The sequence below is a fragment of the Ostrinia nubilalis genome, chromosome 17 (assembly GCF_963855985.1).
Source record: "Ostrinia nubilalis chromosome 17, ilOstNubi1.1, whole genome shotgun sequence".
NCBI classification, from domain to species: domain Eukaryota; kingdom Metazoa; phylum Arthropoda; class Insecta; order Lepidoptera; family Crambidae; genus Ostrinia; species Ostrinia nubilalis.
In genome coordinates, this window is record NC_087104.1 from 7,171,145 (window position 1) to 7,191,015 (window position 19,871).

Here is a 19,871-nt window from a genome sequence, read left to right on the forward strand (position 1 = left end):
CTACATTTCTTCTCTATAAAAACATGTCGGAAAACATCGCTTCTGCTGTCATTTCCTGTGGCATGTTGCGTTGTAATCTTATCTCCCATCACAGGAGTTATCACTGCTCTAACGAGCTGTCCATGTCCAACGGTAGTGTAGTGACTAGTGTCTGAAGGTTATTTTTGTTTTATAAATGCTCGAAAAAAATATATCCCCTCGCAGCCTTTTCATAGTGAATATTGAGTCGTATTTTCTATATCATATTCTTTCGGGATAGACTACAAAGAAGCAAAGAATTCACCTTTGTGTATCAATGCATATTTCATTTACCTAAGTAATTCACGTCGTTACTTACATGCTAAGCAAAGCATAAACACAATCGTCTGGTAAAAACTCCAAATAAATACAAAAGCAAAAGCGTCATTAGATATCCCTTAATATTAAACAGGTTAAAGTCTAACCTTTAAATAATGAAAGTTCATAGCTGAAAAAAGTACTAAAGCCAAAATAACACTTTCGTGGGAAGACTAACATGCAACAATAAACACAATCAACCGCCGAAAAGTTGATCCCTTTAGATAAGAAAGAGCAATCGCGCTATCAGATCTGCCACTACCCTTAACCCAGGGGTTCCCAACCAGTAGTCCGCAGGACACCCCTCCGCGTGGCATGACAGAGTTTGAGTAATAAGAAATTTTACTTTTAGGATAAGCTAAGCAGCAGCCAGCTCGCACTAAGCGTATCTATCGATGACTCTGAAAAAAAATAACCATAGTTGTACATTTTTCTGTAAAATCACATTCATACATAACTCGATTGGGTATTTGATTTTCTAAATAAATATGTCTTGCTTATTTTTTATATGGCATGGTCTCTGTGAACATTAAAGAAATCAAGTGGTCTTTGGTCCAGAAAAGGAGGTATTCTTTGAAGCGCACCTATTTTAAGGCGCTTCTAATTAAACGCACTTAAACTATTCATAAAAGCGCACCTGTTTACTAATTTAAAATATTTTAAACTTTATGTTTACTAAGATGAATATGATATACCTGGGCAACGGGGAGAGTCCAACATAACCCACTAACTGACTGTCCCTATCAGCCAGTGGGTATGCGCAAAGCATTTCCCGACGCAAAAAAAGGTAAGGTACGCTTCGAGCAATAGTTCACGTGCGCCTCAAAATGGGTGCGCTTCGAGGAATACCCCCAGATAGAAAAGGTTGGGTGCCACTGCCTTAACCGGTGGCGTCCATTATTCTCAATTTGCACCGTCCGCGCACCGACGCGGCGGGTGTCCCCCTTGATTAAACCTAGCAAGTGGAAGTAACAATTTGTGTGCGTCTTACAGGCCCGGCTTATGCACTGGGATTGCACTGCACTGCTATAAATGTACAGCACGTCCAGCTGAACACTGCATCTTGTGTAGTTGGGATAAGTACTGTTTTGAAAATTATAAATAACTTGAAAAAATCGAACTGCCTAAGGCGGGAATTGAACCCACGACCTTCCGCTTGCCGGGCGACTGCTCTTCCAACTGAGCTACTTAGACACTGGATGAACCCGTCGAAATTTTCAAGTGTAATACGCTGTTACAGCCAGCGTTTGTTTCATCAATGTTAAGTATACCTACCCTACATCTAACAGAAATATTGTTGCAAATATTTAACTGTCAGTTAAGATGAAACAGCTCTTTTACATAGTTATTAAATTTTTGAGATGCGACTCTAAACGCTAAAAATTTAATAACTAAGTACTGTTTTGCTTCAAAAATGCATAGTCTGATGTGCTGTCGGCTGTATACTCTACCTGGACAAAGAACAAAGTACCTTAACCTTACTCGTATTCGTTGCCAGTTTCGTTGGTGACTTCTAAAAGTTGTTGATGATGTTTTGTTTGCTATTAGAAGAAAATATTTTATGTATATTTTTGAATATCAATTGCTTGCACTCTTACAGAGATTCAGGAAGCAAAGACCAAGTAAACACGAAAATAAGAACATAGTGTCAAAGCAACGCTGCAGACTCAAAATTCATTTGCACACAGGCCATTATTTTTTGCTTAAAATATCTAGTACTTTATTCATAAATATTTCAAAAATATTGCGTGTTGAATTTACATTGTAACGCACACAAAAGTTGATTTATTCAGGCATATCTTATAAACATTGGCAACATGTTCCCCCGTCGGACACGCGTCGGACGCAGCGGCCCGCGACCACCTGCAGCCTCGCCTGTTCCTGACTGATGAAATGTATTCCGTTTTCCAATTACCTCAGAGATGTCGGATATCCTGGTATTACCTTATGTTTGGGATAAACGATAGCTCATATTACTTCACCAAAGTAGGCAGATAATGGATATTGTGATTGTATTTAGTTGGTGCCTGAAAATTTAGGGAGCCTATTAATTTAACTTAGTTACTTAAATTCAAAGTGACTTGCGTGTTGCTTAATACTATGATAAAACTGGTACTTAGCAAATATTATAAATGAACAAAAAAGCTCACAATATTTTTCTATTTAAGTAATGACAAAAGATAACACTTAACCAAATTGGATTTGTTTTTGAAATACTAAAATAGGTCAGTCATCAATTTTTCCAGTGTGATGTTATAAAACTGCCTGATGGACGAATGTTTCTAGTTTTAGTATTATATTTTCAGTACAATAATAGGTACGTGTATAAAGTATAAACTAAGTAAAACATCTTTAAATAGATAGAATTAACAATTGGAAGCCTAGTATTAATTATCTTTTGACATCTTGTAGACACAATTTTGCTCAAAATAAACTACATAGTTCAAGCAGCTTCTAAAGCCGTTTCTCGAACATAAGTCCAGGCGTTCCCGATCGGCATAAACTGGGCCGATGCCCTCAATTTGAATATAGTCCTTAACAGTTTCGCGCGTGCCTCCCGCCCATCTTCGGCGATCTTCGTCTAGCGCCGGTATCAAAATTATTGGCACAGACATACCAATAATTTTTTACTCATTTGTACATACTATATTATAACAGCAGCCACTTTATACTGACCAATTTGACGTAAGGTGCATTTACATCGGAGCTTTCGCATCAACAGTAACATTGCAAGATTTGATTCTGAGCTTTGTCTAAGGTTTTCAAAAATCTAAATTTCAGTCACCTGTAGGATTTCATTCCGGTCTTTTCTGAACTAACAGACTTATGTTGACTCTCGACGATTATCATAGAGCTTAAATGATGCCACGTATGCCCCTAATTCCCTATAAAATATGTATTTTCTAATCCTCGCTCAGCATAACTTTTCCGAGCGTGTGTCATGCACTAAAGTCTATATAGCTCATTTTAAAGATACCTTAGGTAATGGTGATTGCATTACCTATGCAATAAATTTTTCCCACTGCAATCTGACACGTAAAAACGTTAAAATAAATACTACCAAATAAGTCCAAGTAGCCCCCGATTGCTGCAAACTGTGCCGATGACCTCTGCTCAATTTGAATACACTCCTTAACAGTTTCGCGCGTGCCTCCCGCCCATCTTCGGCGATCTCCGTCTAGCGGCGGAATTAAAATTAATAGCGCACGGTTGTCGGCACGTCGCTGGTCCGACCCGCCGGTAATTTGTTTACTCGACTCACTCTGGATTACGTCGCATGCTCCGCTGAATAGGTAACGGTGACTTCTGTACCTCTAGCATGAACAACTTTCGTCTTCGATACGTTTGCGTACCTATTCGATAAAATTCGATACTCAATCTTCGAATTAAACGATAACGTGAAAATTTTGATTCTCAAAATAAGTTTCGTGCAACCACATCTCATACTAAGTTCACTTTACGACACGTTCACAAGGGCGCTGTTGTAGTTTTCTTACTAAATCTTTTGATGGCGATTCGAGTACGCAAACGATTTGAACTCGAAAGTTTTTCGTGCTAGCCGTACTGGACGTCAATGTTGTTGACTTTTCGTCGAACACAGTTTGAGGGAAGTAAAGTTTAGTGACGGGGTTGAATGTGGAATGTTGAAATTAAATAGGCCAACTAAAAACGTATCGTGCACACATTGTACATACCTTACAAGTTTAACATTTAAAACTACATAAATTAAGTAGGTATCTCACAAAAAAGATTTGACGTAGAAAAACCATGGTTCTTATGAGAATAGGTCTAGTAACATGATATAGAAATCACGCTTATTATACCTCTAGTTGTCAAAGCAGGTAGAAAACAATATCTTTGTTATGTTGGAAAGTTGATTATTTATGTTTTGTCAGATATATTCAATCCAATCACAACCATATTACGCATTCGAGTTCTAATCACCGCCCGGATTGCATTGGGCATTCGGCCCGCAAGTTGTCTCGATTTCATTCAAAATTTAGGCGTTGAAATTTCGGAACACGAATATCGTGCGGGGTATAACTCAATACGGGCTGTCCGGCGCCGCGGCCGGCCTCATTTGCATTTTGATGAGGACAGCGACACTGATACAATAAACACGTTACCCGATCGGAAGTCCGACTCGGTTCCGACTCCGGCCCGGCGACGTTTAGTCGTGTCCGCTCTCCTACACTCAATTAATTCCTGCTTTTGAATTATGACCAGACAGCTGCGCCGAGAATATGTAATTTGCTGCGCTTGACACTTAATACGGCCGGGTTGTACGGAGTTTGAGACAAACTTACTGTTGGATAGCGCTATTCTGTGTCCTTTGCGCCCTAAAAGTTTTTGAGTTGTCCATTCAAATTCTTAGGATGTAGACAGAGAGAATGAAGTTTTAGCTGTGCATGTACAAATTGCGATTTTCAATAAGTCTATTGGACCTATGGGACCCACTAAAAATATGAAAAAACAACAATTAAACGAAAAGCTTAGAAAAAGCTTTTATTAATAAAAAATAGAGCTCAAAATTCGATCATAGGTTTATTAATAATATGACTTGAGACTACGATTGTTACTTAAGTATCATCTAAAACTGGAAAGAATTAAAAAACATAAGATATATCACCGGCCGCGGAAGCCGACGAGTTAAAACCAACGGGTCATGTGTGAGAGCGACACCGCACCGGATCCGGCTCCGGGCTCCGGGCTAATTAGGTGTCGACAATTACGCGCTAACGACCGAAACCTGAACCGACCCGGTAGGAGCTTATTATCGCCCGCCGAGCGACCCGACCGATTCATTCCGCTCGGTCGCGATGTGAGATACGATTTATAAGGTCTGCTTTAATGCAGTCTGGAAATAGATTTAACCATCTATTTTAGACTTGTTTTAGATCTTTTTGACTTTAAATTTTGCAGATGAAGAAAATAGTCTCAGTTGTAAATACCACTTTAAATTTAACCGTAACTATAACTATGACTGGTGTTTTTGTATGGAGTTTGAGAGACTTTTTGAAGTTTTTTTTTTGTAATTTAAGTAAGACGGTGCAACCCAGCCTAAGTGTCGACAATGCTTTCGTTAAAACAATATAACGGACCTGAAACCAGAATTCTTGCTTTCATTTCATTCGTTTACAAAAGTAATGAATAAAGTATTTGTTTTGCAATCTTCAAATAGCTATTTAGAGCTAAACATCAGTAATATCGTTTTAATAGAATATTTAACAAAGCCCGAAATATTACTACCGCTGCTCTCAACCGAACAGCGAAATGATACACACCAGAGATTCACCAGATATGTATCTTGAGTGAAGCTAATTAGGTGTCGACACTGCCAACGCTAGATCCTGAACCGATGCGAGCTTATTACCGCGACGACCCGACCGATTCATTCCGGAGATGTAGCGCTTATTCGCTCGAGTACCGTTATCGCGTAATGTGATACGTCTGCACCTTGTCTCAGACGAAATCGTGTCTCATTTTCGGGTGCAGGGTGTTAGCTGCAAGATTATAAGCAAAGGTGGATTGTATGCAAGATTGTATGTTCAGAAAGATTAATTAGTTATTTCAAAATATTCTCAACACAAAATTCGTAGAAGTATGATATTTTTAAAGCAAAAATTTTCCTTGTTTCACATTAACATACCAAAATTTTCTGAATAAATTCTTAAAAATCACAGCAATTAGGTTGATGCTAGTCAATTGAGTTCGCGTTCGGATGATGTCATAGTCTCCATTGTCATATAGAATCTATCGGAGCAGCATTTTGACAGCACTAAGGTGTCTACATAATTCTGAACGGTAATTCTGTTTGTCCGCAGGTATGGAAGCCATCATGTCGGAGTTTTTCAACGACACCACGACGGCCTTCTACATCATCCTCATCGTGTGGATCGCGGACCAGTACGACGCGATCTGCTGTCACACTGCAATTGCTAAGAGACATTGGCTGAGGTAAGTCTTTAGCATAAAATACGAACATAACCATGACCATAATGAGTCTCCACTGCCGGACATAGGCCGTTTGCGTATAGCGGCTTCCCGCTATCTTAACTAGGTCAGTGGTTTTTAACCATTTACCATTCTTCCACACCCACCTCGTACTTTGCGTTTGCCCTACCGGTAGCACTACTAACTAGTGAGTGGTAGCACGGTCAATCTTTATTTTACCGTTGTATTACTAATTAAATATCGGTAGTGCTGTGAGCAAAGTGCTATGAGCAAAGCGGGCTTCCAATGGAAATACCATTTCAACTTAGCTAAAAACTGTGTAAAAAATCTGTAGCTTCGAAAAACGTTTTCGTCGCATTATTTTTATGAGTAAACTAGCTGTGCCCGCGACTTCGTCCGCGTGGAATAATGACTTTGGGTAGGCACTTTTAATAATTTAGTCTAATTATTTTACAAATAGCTTTCGCCCGCGACTTCGTCCGCGGAGAAGTCGAAAACGTTCTCATACGATTTTTAAATGTTTTTAACGTTATTATCTAAATGTTTGAATACTTATAAAATATAAAAATCTTAAAGGTTAAATAAACATGAAAATATTTTTTTCTTGTATTTTATGAATATGCAGCTCGGCCTTTGATCGGTGGTATTATCTTTTTACAACGAAATCGAAAACTACACCTACCGCAGTATTATTGGTAAACTTTTTTTTTCCTACGGGTGCTAGAATCACCAAGCTTCTAGCATGCCACTGGCCGTGGGAGAAGGAGCTTTTCCTCAAGACTACTCCCACTACCTCAAGGGCCTCCGCCAAAACTCTCGCGCGAAAATGAGTTTATGTATGTATATACATACAGCGCAAGCAGGTGCCCGCGGCATGATCGTCATGCATTACTATGCATTGTTAGGCGAGCGCACGCAGCGGGCACCCACTCCGAGGTTAAGTGGAGGCCCCTAGAGTATGATAGTCTTTAAAATGACATGATTGTAAAAAAAATGAACTAACGGGCTATCCAACACAAAAAGAATTTTTCAAATCGGTCCAGTAGTTCCTGAGATTAGCGCGTTCAACCAAACAAACAAACAAACTCTTCAGCTTTATAATATTAGTATAGATACGGCAATACTTAATTGAAAGCGCGTATACGCTTACATAAAGTAGTAAGTATCGGTTAATTCCGGCGTTATTAAATGTTGCCGTCCCATACCGTGTAATTCTTTTCATATTCGCCATGAATGACTTTATTTCAATAACCTCTGATTATCATTTTGTCCGCCGTAGGTACACAGTTAATTACACATCAAAAAGCTTTTAAATTCCGAAGGATAAATTGCAGTTTCAGACTGGAAAACAAAATGGCTTCCCAATTAGTGGGAAACTGTGATAGGCCTTCAGTTTATTGAAAAGCACACCGATATTTGGCACGTGAAAATTAATTTGCTTATTAAAATGATATGGCGCCAACGTTGGACAATCTTGTTTGGCCAACATTCGTTATAATATATTTCGTGGCCTTTTAAGTCGTCATTTATTTTCTTTAAATTCTGATGTCAACTTCCGAGTAATACTTAACCGCTACTTGGGTTTAAACCATAGCTTATCTGGAGGATTTATGAGATGTTTTAATAAGTAAAAATTACATTCTGACGACCACTTCGCATTTAAGTGGCACATAAACACTTTATCGGCGTACTTTGGCAAAAGTTAGTATTCATTATTTTCTTTGAAGTTTACTAAGCTGCTCAAATATTAAAATGTAGTCCATCCAAATGGAAAATAAAAATATTGTAAGTAGGTAAGTATGTAGTCAAAGGTTAATATTATTTGTGATAAGCATCAACAGTTCGAAAGAGATTTTTAGATAAGTATCTAAAAATCTTTTTGCCGAATGTTGTGGCTAGACTTGTTCTTGGGAAATCGCACATTGTCTACAGACGACTTGTTGTGACAAAACAATTATATTTATCTACATATACGCTTTTAATTAAATCATGTACCTATGCTTCATTTTCAATTGTCAGTTAGCATTTATTCTAAACGTCCGTTTTATTTAAGAGAAAAGTTTTTTGGAGATTATAAATGAGCTTTTGGTTGAAATATCTATTTAGCTATTAGTTCTAGCCATTGACAAAACCGCTGCGCGTATTTCACGTCACAGACAAACCGATAGGGACAAAAACCTTTGTCCCACAGCCCCTAACAGCCATAATTAAATTAATCGATTTGTCACCGTGACACAATGATCGCCGACAGACCAGCAGTGTTGACACATGCGGTAACACTGAAGGCTCGGTCATAGCAACGCGTGCAGTCTGCTTGCATGATGGCGATGCAGGCCTAGCCGCCCAGGATGCGCGCCACGATAAGCTTTTATCACGCCATTTTATCGATTTTACACGATAAGTCTAAAATCATCGATAAGATTTTATCACGGCGCGCATCCTAGCCCGGCAGATGTCGTGTATGAATTTGTAGCGATGAGTTCACATCAACGCGTCCTTTCATTGTCGCAGCGGTCTATGGCGCAGTGGTCGTCATCGCCATCGCCGACGCGTTGGTTTGGCCGAAGCTTGAATGAGCCGTGCACCACAAATTGTACCTGTACTTGTACCTTTGCTTGTTTACATAATATCTTCTACCATGTTTGCGCTCAGCTCATTATTTCATGTGACGTGGATATTTGTTTACAAGCGCCGGCTGTGTGCCACTCGTTTGTTTACTGTTTGATCGGTTATATGTGAAATATTTGGACAATAAAATCGATAATACTGGGGCAAAGCTTTATTGAGTATTAATCAAATGACGCGTTTTGTGCGGGCACGTTTTGACTTTGGATATTTGATTTAATTCTGTAGGTACTGCGTGTTGATAATAATGTCCGTGGTATTACATACCTACGTCGATAGAAGCACATAACAGAATGTGTTTCGGTTCGGTACGTAATGATCAAAATATTATGTCGTGTTTACCTTGGAAGGTAGGTACTTGTGTTCATAACAAAAACCCAACGCCAATCGTACAATGACATATAATTATGCAAATATGTCCAACGCACCTATGTAATTTTAAGTGCCTTCTTCGTATTTAAGAAACAATAATGAAATCGATCAGCAAAAACGGCGACCCATCGGGATGTCTCACTCCAGCAAACACCGGGCACTTTGTTTTTACGCCTAGTTCCGTGCGGCTTCTTAATCAAAAGGCGTCCAGGCACGAAGCAATTTGGCTGGTCGCCCGTACGGGCAATAAGGAGTGAGCGCTATTAAAACAAGCGCAAATAAAGCAAATTGAAAACGGCACCGTTTTACCCCCGTCGCCTTGAGGGGGCTCCCGCCCCGGCCCGACCCCGCAAAAACAACGTCGTCTAGAGACCTTTGCTGCGTCTAAACACCACATAGTTTCTAGAGTTGGATACACAAGACTCGAGTGTGTCGATGCCGATATACCTATACGTATTGGGTATTTTTGCTGCGGCACTAGTGTGACGAGTTCGATTTGGCTTAAGTAGTAGGTAATATACAATATCCGTTACCTACAATAAATTCTAAGTTGTCATTGAAGAGTGATATAATTATCATTCTAACATTATTAGTTTTGAAGTCGTAACTTGTCCTTGATTGCTGTATTACCAGCTACTCCATGCCGTGTCACATTTCTAATTGTCATTGGGGCTTGGCGACATCTGATAGCAGATTTTAATCTATAAAACTTTTGTGCTATAGTTAAACGTTTAATGTATAAAACCTTTTTAAAACATACCCGTTCAAATATGTATAACTATTGAGCTCGCTTTGAGAGCTTTTTATGTGCCCCACAAGAAATACAATTTATATGCATCTAATAATGTGGGCTAGAAAAGCAAGAACATGCACCCTTGTCTTTAAAAACCAAATTAGATAGGAAGGAGACCTAGTTCCTTACAATTTACTTAGTTCCCTGTGAACTTTCTCTTTGTGGAAAACATACTCTTTTCCTACCTTCTCATGTGACATAAAAATATGATGTAATAAGAACACTAAAGGATCCAATATTGTATGCATAAGACAACGGCGAAACGATTAAATTATGTACTAAGAGGCTCATATAGGCTTGGAGACATTATAAAGACTCTATATACCTTTTATACTTTAAATATCTTTGCATAACTCTATTTCAGCAACGAAGCTTAAGTGTATTTATGTAGGCTGCTACACTAAACTCTTCTTAGCTATTATCGCTTAGACCCTAAGCCTTAGAGTACTAAATAAATATAGGAGTCATTAAGATATAGAAAAGTAATTAAAAAATTAAAGCAATGAAGAAAAAGATCCATTTTCTCAGTTAACAAATCCAAACCTGTATAAGAGTATTCAATGTCTTTTACTGCTTTTAATGGCTGCGTTGACATACAGGAAGAGTGACCAGTCTTTTAATTTTTATTGCAAAATAGCATGTATCACAATTATAGACATAATATGTAGGCACATCATGGTAAACGTCTACCTAATTGAATTCTTTACCTACTTGTAATGTGTGTGGTAAATTGTTGAATGTGCATGGAATGGGCGCCATGTGCCATCCTCTGTGCAACAGCATCTTAGTCATTATCGACGTTAAAATCAGATGATTATAGGTCCTTAACCTTAACTGATTCAATGCCTGGGGTATGGGAGTGGCATGGCAGGGGTGACAATGAAACAGTATGACGTGACAGAGTATACACATCTGAAGGAGATCTGAAGGCTCACTGACGTTTAACCGTCACAAAAACACCCTCCCGTGCCGCTCCATAAAGGCACTTACTCAGTGAAGCGCTTGACCTACCTATAGTGACACATTCTGGTGGACTGTCACATTGTCGTAATCAAGTACTCGTGCATGGCCATACCTATCTGATGCCCTTGCCCAGCATTGCCCAAAAATGATCCCAGCACCTTATTTAATCTGACCGAGACCACGATGTTTGCGGTCTGTATAGGTGATCCCGCAACACTTTTCGGGATGTGTTAATAAGTGCCGGGGCGTTGTTTGCGGAGGGCCCGATCGCGGGTCGGTCGTGCGGTCGGGAGATCGCCGCGTGACGACCGGCGCCCCGCATAAATCTCGGCGACCGCCAATTAAGGCCCACCCCGACAGTTTGTCTACGACGCCGCCCTGATTGCTTTCACTCTGCGACGGCTGATCGGTGATACATGGATGGGAATAAGAGACGTGATGGTGGAGATGAGACGGGAATAAGATTCAAATAGACCTCGAACAAATATCTCTAGAACTTTTGGCCATCGCCAAATATGAAAAAAAAAATGACCCAGCTTAATTAGAAAGAAAGAAAGAAAGAAAAAAATATTTATTACGATGAACATCACATAGAGAATAAAGAAAATATACGGAAAAAAGACGGAAAATAGCACATAAATATTACAAGGAAATAAAAAGTGAACTGAGCAATGCCACCCTGTTACAACAGCGATGCCCATCGCAATGGGAATCTACTCAGCATATGCCGTGGTCCATGGTGGGGAAGGCCACGACGCTGGTTTTCAGTGTGCGCCATGCCGAGTGGAAGTCACGGACAGTACGGACACCAACCTAAAAAATTAAAGGATCTTCAACGGTCCTAGCACATGACTCCAAAAGGCTATGCATTATACTTCTGGCTAACACATTCGCTGTCCAAGATGACGGCCAGCCTATTGATCACCAGTAGCCTGTTAGTAAAAACCTAACAAAGCTCTCGTCCTAAGAACCCGTGGTGTCTACAAAAAGCGCGTTAACAAAAAGCTCCTATATTGAGAGCTTGATTAAATAAAGAAGATAAGTTATAAATATTATAAGTAACAACGCCAGAGTAAATAAATCGATTGATATTATCGAAATCAAATTGAAACATGGTTAATTTACTAATAGACTGGCCTACCCCGAAGAGTTTGCATTCAATTAACTAAACCAACTGCTAAAGACGGCGGGTGTCTCCAACTTTATTACTTTAAAAATGCTAATCCAAAGTAATACGTGCGTGTTTTATTTATAAGAAAGCATCGAAGTGTTGACGGGGCGTCGTTAGAGCGCTACTCGTGTGTCATTTTAAGGATGTGCCAAATTGAAGGCTCCGCGGGGCGTCATCGCTAGGGGAGCCTGATTTATGCCCCGGGCCCCTCGCCGCGAGTTCGATTAGAGGGTATATTCACTCCGAGGTCAGTTTTCTTATGTGCGTGCCCTAATGTCAATGTTCTTATTATAGCTGAAAGTAGTTCGCTGATGTTCTGGGTTGTCGTACCCTTAATTAGGATGATGGGGGAATGATACGGCGTATCAAATTGCATATTACCGTATAATTTGCTAATTGGATTAATTAGGAGTTGTATTATGAGTTATGATATTACTTAATGGCCGTTAAGGTATCTTTAAGGTGCCTACAATAGCAATTATGGAACCATCGTCTTTGAATTACGGTAGATTTTGTTTATACGGTCAAGTACATTAAAATAGCAATTCAAATAAGTGCAGAATTCGAAACGACTTTTCCAGACACAAACATATACTAAGACTGGATTGCACCATTTTCCTTTGACTTAAACAAAATTCTGTTAAACTCCATACGAAAAACACTGGTTATAATTATAGTTAATGTTAAAGTAAGATGGTGCAAGTCAGCCTAAATCTATAGTCAAATAGCACAGAATACTTGATAGGTGTAACTAACAGTTCATAAGGTTCAGCCAAATGCCGTCCACTATGGACAAAGGCCCCCCAAAAATTTCCACAACTAGCAGTTGCCAATGGCTAAAAATGATCTTTTTCCATGTCATATTATGTGTGTTTGTTCATTCAACCGTAATAACTCGCAGTGACAAATTTCAAACGCGAAATTATTACACAAAATTAACATTTCACCACCTTCAATAACTTTATCACGTGTGGTTGCTCATAAACAACGTCATGTTCAATGGACCGTGTGAATGTGCTTTGACGTTTGTCGCGAGCACTTGTTATTCAGTGTTTGTTTAACCTTAGTAGAGTTCATTTGTTAATCCTTGGATAATTACAAAAAGTAATCGCACGCGCGTAGCGGTAGGCGTGTCGGGCGCACTCGAGCGTGACGATGCGCGGTGACGGCTGCTAGCGAGCGTTACTCACGGATGACCGAGCGGCGTACCTGCGTCTTCGTTCGCAAAGATAAATAAATTGATATTTTATTGGATACACTCTTGGGTGTTTGGTGGAGAAATAAGATCAATAAGATGGTTTTAATAATAAGAATAAGGGGTGAATTTTTTGAGCCTAAACTGGTAGAGCACAAAGGAAGAAGGATTTGTGACTTATATTAGCGCTTAAATTTGTAAAAAATCTCTTTCTTAGCAAATGTTTGGCTGATTATAATTGTGAATTGATTTTAAAAGATTTCACATTCTTTCCTTCTTACAAAAATAATAACTTCAGTCATTAAAGCAATTATTATAGATCATTTTGAGGAAATAAATTAGGAAATTGTATGGAAAATTACTTGTTTAGCAAAACAACTTTGAAGGAAATATTTTTAAGTTTCCATTCCTCGAATCTTTAAGAAAAGCCAGTGTAGATCGTGGGCGTTATTAGCACTGCACGTCTTTTCACATCCCAGTGTATTCTCGTCGAAGACAGCTGATATTCCAACAGCGCAGATTGGGCGGTGTTCGACGCCAGAAGACGTGGCCCGCCCACTTTAGCGACCTGTAGTGCGACTGTTGGTCTCGTTTCTTTCACTCACTTCTAGTTTTAAAATATCTCGGGTCTCACTTACTTGGCTATTAAAGTAGAAAAGGGGAAATTACGAGCAAGTTACCCTGATTGGTCATATTCATCATCGAGATTAGATTCGTGGCCTGTGATTACATTTCGGATAAGCATACACTTCTTTTCTTAATCAAGCTGCCGAAAAATCAAATAATTACAAAGTATAAAGTACCTATCTAAAATAAATTTACAGTCCACGTTATGACAAACTACGTACTCTTGAGGCAAGTAATGATATTTATACGTTACAAAAACTTTTCAAAATTGTTTTGCAAAACAGTTGCTGTTTAATTTTTGATGACGCCTTTACCTGTAGCCAGCCATCCTGATCATCTTAATTCTAATCTGAATTAATATGACGCCAAATATTAACATATTGTTTACGCGCCTAAGACACCTTGTGCTGTCTCAATTCATTATGTTAGTTCGTTCAGCGCTTCGAAAGCCATTGAATTTGTAAAGCCTCGGTTGACTCGCGCCGTGACGCGTGACGGCGAGATGCAAATGATGGCAGGCGCCGGGGCGCCGCGGCGGCGTCGGCGCCGTCTAATCGCTGCTAAGAGCCCGCGCACACGGACCTTTGATCGGATGATGCTGGGCTAGATCTTGATTAGTACCTACATGTGTGACGGTGGAACTGAATAAATTGGCAGCCCATTGACAGTCTTGTGCGAGGACTCTAAGTTCCCTTTTTCAGTCATAGACTCAGTCCCAAGTTTGGTATCAATATTGCAATACAAACAATAGGAGCCTCGCTCTACCTATACATACTTATTAGAATCTAGTTTTGTGCTTTGTTCTTGAAATTCAAGAAGTTATTATACTACTATGCTTTAGATAGAATCGAGCTTTAAGCTTTGTTGTAATAATGAGTCGTCATAGCTTTTTCACACAAAGCCTTTCCGTTTTTCAGTCGGCCATAATAGCTGAAAATATCCGGGAAAGAACCATAGTAACCAGTGTATGGTATAAATTATTATTTAATGACTAATTGTAGTAGAATACTTCCAAGTAATCTTGTCACGCCCAACAGCATACTAGGGAACATCTGGATGAGAAGTGGTCAGAAAATTTAAGTTAACCTAAAATACCTGGAAGTCAAGACTCAAGATAATCACAAAGGTCGTTGTTAAGGGCACCGCTTAGGGCCGCCGAACATGCCGGCGGATTGTTTAACAGCACAATTACATTAGGTAACGTAATCGCCCGCGGGCTGATGAAGTTAACCGTGTTACCGTATCTGTCGACGGATCAGCGCGCCACGCCCTCAATTAAAATCTCATTATGGGTCCGCCACACTATACAGGCTATGTCTCCCGATGTTGCTGAGAAAAACATGGGACTTTTCCGCTGTTAAAAGTGACGTCATTTGAAATTAATTATTAATTAATTATTGAGTCCCAATACTTTTTTATTTTTTTTGGTCTTACGGTCCATAAACTATTCCAAAATGCTAATCTTCTTTATGTAGTTCAAATTAGTTTTGAATGAGTACAGAAAAGGCATTTTCACTTCAACAGTTTCCTTTTTTTTCGCAACATTAGCATATTCCGTTGTTTAGTTTCGAGAGAGTATTGACATAGTTATAATAATACCGCATTATTATTATGTTAGATAATTTTAATAGTCTACTGACAGACCTTATGAGCCGTCACCTATTGAATGATCTCGGTAGTAGTAGAATAAAATAATACCTTTGAATTCACAAAAAGAGTTTTTTTGCGTCTCACAAATAACTGATGCCGAAAAAGCCTGGAAAATGGGTACCCATTCTTAACGCCCTTAATTCCCAAATAAAGCAAGAAATATGCTTTCGTTCCATAGAGGATGATCGCTGGAGTGTTTGTAAGGCGCGGCACCACGCCTGTGTTTGCGGCTAGTGTTTGGCCGCCTTCTTTATGGCGACCGGACAGACGGCTCGCGAGTTACGGCGGGGTACGTGCCCTTAGTTAGAGCTTGTTGCAAAGAAAGGTGGTTTATGCTGTTCGCTTAGCTGTGGAAATGCTATAGCTGCAGCGCTTAACTGAGTGTATTTTTTATTACGTCAAATGATTTGTGTGCTCTGTCTCATAATATGTCAAAATCACCCCTCCCGTGCCGCTCCCATACCTCAGGACGTGTTTCTGTTAAGCGCTAGATCTATTACTCTATTATTTCTGTTTTGTCAGCTTCTGTACTGTCAATAGCAGTAGTAAGTATACAGTGTAGACTACTACACTAATATTATAAAGAAGAAAGATTCAATTGTTTGTATCGAATAAGCTCTGAAACTACTGGACTGATTTCCAAAAAATATGTCACCATTTGAATCTTACATTATATCTGATGAGCGCAGGAATATTTTAGACGGTACGAAGTTCGCCGGATCAGCTAGAGCTAGAGCTAAAAACGTACATAAGTATTTACTGCTTTATGTCTTTGAACACTACCTTTCGAAAGATACATAACTTTAAGTGCCTTAAGCACAAATCTTGTCTCATTTTCTCGGAAAAGCGTCTCTCTAATTTTAGTTCCTATAGGTTAATTACTCTCCAGACACTTTAATTGTAAGTTTGTAAATTCCGAGATATCATTACTCTTCCCGTACTAATTTAGATTATGAGATGCCTTTACAAATTCTAGGAAATCCGTCGAGTTGGCAATTAGGAATTTACAGTTCTTGATTGCTAGTGAATACAGCTTGTTAACTATGGTACATAATGCAATTAATGTCACCAGAACTTGATATTCCGTGTGACTGTTCATGAAAATATAGCCCCTGCGTTCACTTGCATTTCAATAGGTCACGTTTCATATTGGCGTGAAACAATATTCAATTGAGATGTATGTTAAAAAGATATAAATGAAATTGAATTAAAGTTTCCGAAATCTTTATTACTTGCATATTTACTTTTTTCAGAGCATATCTGTATGTATGATCACATTAATCGCTCAAAATCATCAATCCCTAAAAAAGTGAGTTGTTAAAGTTTCACAAAAAATCTTTATTATCTAAGTAGGCCTTTAAACGCCACTACGATTTCTTTTGTCACTCCGATAACTTTATGCCTCTTTGCACACAGAACTAAAAACATAATATTTTGCTCTTAGTTGTAAGCTTATTATATTCGAAGAAAAAATGTTTAGCTCTGCCAAAATAAGTATTTGAAATATTGTTCACTAATGTATGTTCCAGAAAGAGACATGAAGCGAAATTAGTAAAGTAGGTCTTCGACTTATATTAAAAACCAGCTGTTTAATGTCCATATAAGTCGCTCGAGGAAGATGTTATTCATTGTAAACGAATAAGTACTGAAAGTAATCAGCAAATGAACTAACAATTAATACTCTACATTCGTTAAGAGTTAAGAGGAAATCAATTTGTATAAAATAGGAAACTACTTATTGCCCGTTTTCACCATCAATCCCTAATTTTTAAGTGACCTCTATGGTAACACATAACAGGAATTTTGTTTTCATAGGGGTCACTTAAAAATTAGGGATTAATGGTGAAAACGGGCATTATGTGTAACTATGAGCTTAAAAAAACTTTTTTAGTCAATATCTATTTCGGTTGTGTTATACAGTATAGGTACTTACGAGTATCATTTAGTTCGCCAGTCACTTTTTCTGTAAAAAGTGAAATTTATTTAGCTCTCCTCATAATTAAAAATTTAAGATTTTTATCGATTATTTTTAAAGTTATTATACTGATCTGTTTCTAGCACAATATTTAACACCCATCTACTTACTTTAAATTCACAGTAATATAATTTTGATTTCGAATATTTTATGAGCTGTCTTACATCATAAATGTGTAATACTCTCATTATTTAATACTACACGATATAAGCTGCTTTAATTTTCGGGCAATGAATAATAAGATACTTGTATTCATTTTGTTCGGCTTAATTCCCTTTTAATTGTTAGTCCAGGAGAAACGAAACAATGTTCATATATTGTGCTTGAAGTTTTTATGTTACGGTAAAATATGTGATAAATTGAAAATTATTCTAAATTACCGGTCATTATGAATAGTCGAGGTAAAAGTAATTAATTAATCACATTTATCAGTGATAATTTAATAATGTAACTTTAGTACTAACAAATATCATAAAAGATAAGATAAGATAAGATAAGATAAGCATTTATTGTTAATTGTGTTGATACAGTGGTGTTACATAAAAGGCACATAATGCTAAAGTACACAATTTATCCATTTCGGACGTACAATATAAATTGTCAAAAACATAATTAATTATTAATTGGATTATTATTTTGCAATGTCAGTTATTATAAAATTATTCATTACATTACATTAAAATATTCATTTAAATTATAAAAAGATTTGTCAAATAACCAGTCTTTGAGCGTTCGTTTAAATTTGATTCCCTCTAATTGTTTTATAGTATTTGGCAATCGATTGAATATTTTTATTCCAGTTACGTATGTACTTTTTTCATAAATGTAACTAGAGGGTTTTACAACACACATATTATATTTATGTTGCGATCGTAGATTGTGCTTAGTATCACTTTTTTTACAAAACAAATATTTATGGTCTTTGACAAAAACACATATTTCTAGTATATATATACACGTCACAGTTAAGAATTTATAGTCTTTGAATACATTTCTTAATGATACATATTTATTTATATTATACATAATACGCAGACATTTTTTTTGGAGTATAAAAGTGGACTCAACATTTACAGAGTTACCCCAAAAAATTATGCCATAAGTCAAGAGGGGGTACACATATCCATAGTAAGCGTTTTTCGCAACGTCAATTGATGATATATTTGTCAATATTGAGATAGCATAACAACTACTAGAGATTCTTTTATTAATGGATTCGATATGTGCTTTCCAATTTAAATTTGTAACAACAGTGACTCCCAAAAATCGTGTATCACTAACTTGTTCAATTTTCGTTCCGTTTATATTAACATTAAATTGTAGTGGTTATTTTTTGTAGTTCTTAAATTCAACAAATTTGGTCTTTCCTAAATTTACTTTCAAATTTATAGATGCTAACCAATTTATAACCCTATTTAGCGTATTGTATATTTCATCAACAAAACCACCATTATCCAATCCCTCCTTAGATATAAACTAGCTGTGCCCGCGACTTCGTCCGCGTGGAATAATGACTTTGGGTAGGCACTTTTAATAATTTAGTCTAATTATTTTACAAATAGCTTTCGCCCGCGACTTCGTCCGCGGAGAAGTCGAAAACGTTCTCATACGATTTTTAAATGTTTTTAACGTTATTATCTAAATGTTTGAATAATTATAAAATATAAAAATCTTAAAGGTTAAATAAACATGAAAATAAATTTTTCTTATATTTTATGAATATGCAGCTCGGCCTTTGATCGGTGGTATTATCTTTTTACAACGAAATCGAAAACTACACCTACCGCAGTATTATTGGTAAACTTTTTTTTTCCTATGGGTGCTAGAATCACCAAGCTTCTAGCATGCCACTGGCCGTGGGAGAAGGAGCTTTTCCTCAAGACTACTCCCACTACCTCAAGGGCCTCCGATAAAAATCTCGCGCGAAAATGAGTTTATGTATATACAGCGCAAGCAGGTGCCCGCGGCATGACCGTCATGCATTACTATGCATTGTTAGGCGAGCGCACGCAGCGGACACCCACTCCGAGGTTAAATGGAGGCCCCTAGAGTATGATAGTCTTTAAAATGACATGATTGTAAAAAAAATGCACTAATGAGTAATTAATATCAACTTTGAAGCAAATCACCACTAAAATAACTTTCTACCCCTTTTTAACATAGTTAGGGGGTGCATTTCACTAAAATACGAAACACACCTTCCATTAAT

At 37.9% G+C, this 19,871-nt stretch overlaps 1 protein-coding gene across 1 annotated transcript in view; it reads left to right on the forward strand.

The window, feature by feature from the left end:
• The window catches only part of LOC135079960 (uncharacterized), a 134,337-nt gene that overhangs the window by 62,892 nt on the left and 51,574 nt on the right, over nucleotides 1-19,871 (forward strand). Inside the window, exon 9 of the mRNA XM_063974605.1 lies at nucleotides 6,162-6,294. Coding sequence (XP_063830675.1) covers nucleotides 6,162-6,294 — 133 coding nt within the window. The remainder of the gene's footprint in view (nucleotides 1-6,161; nucleotides 6,295-19,871) is intronic.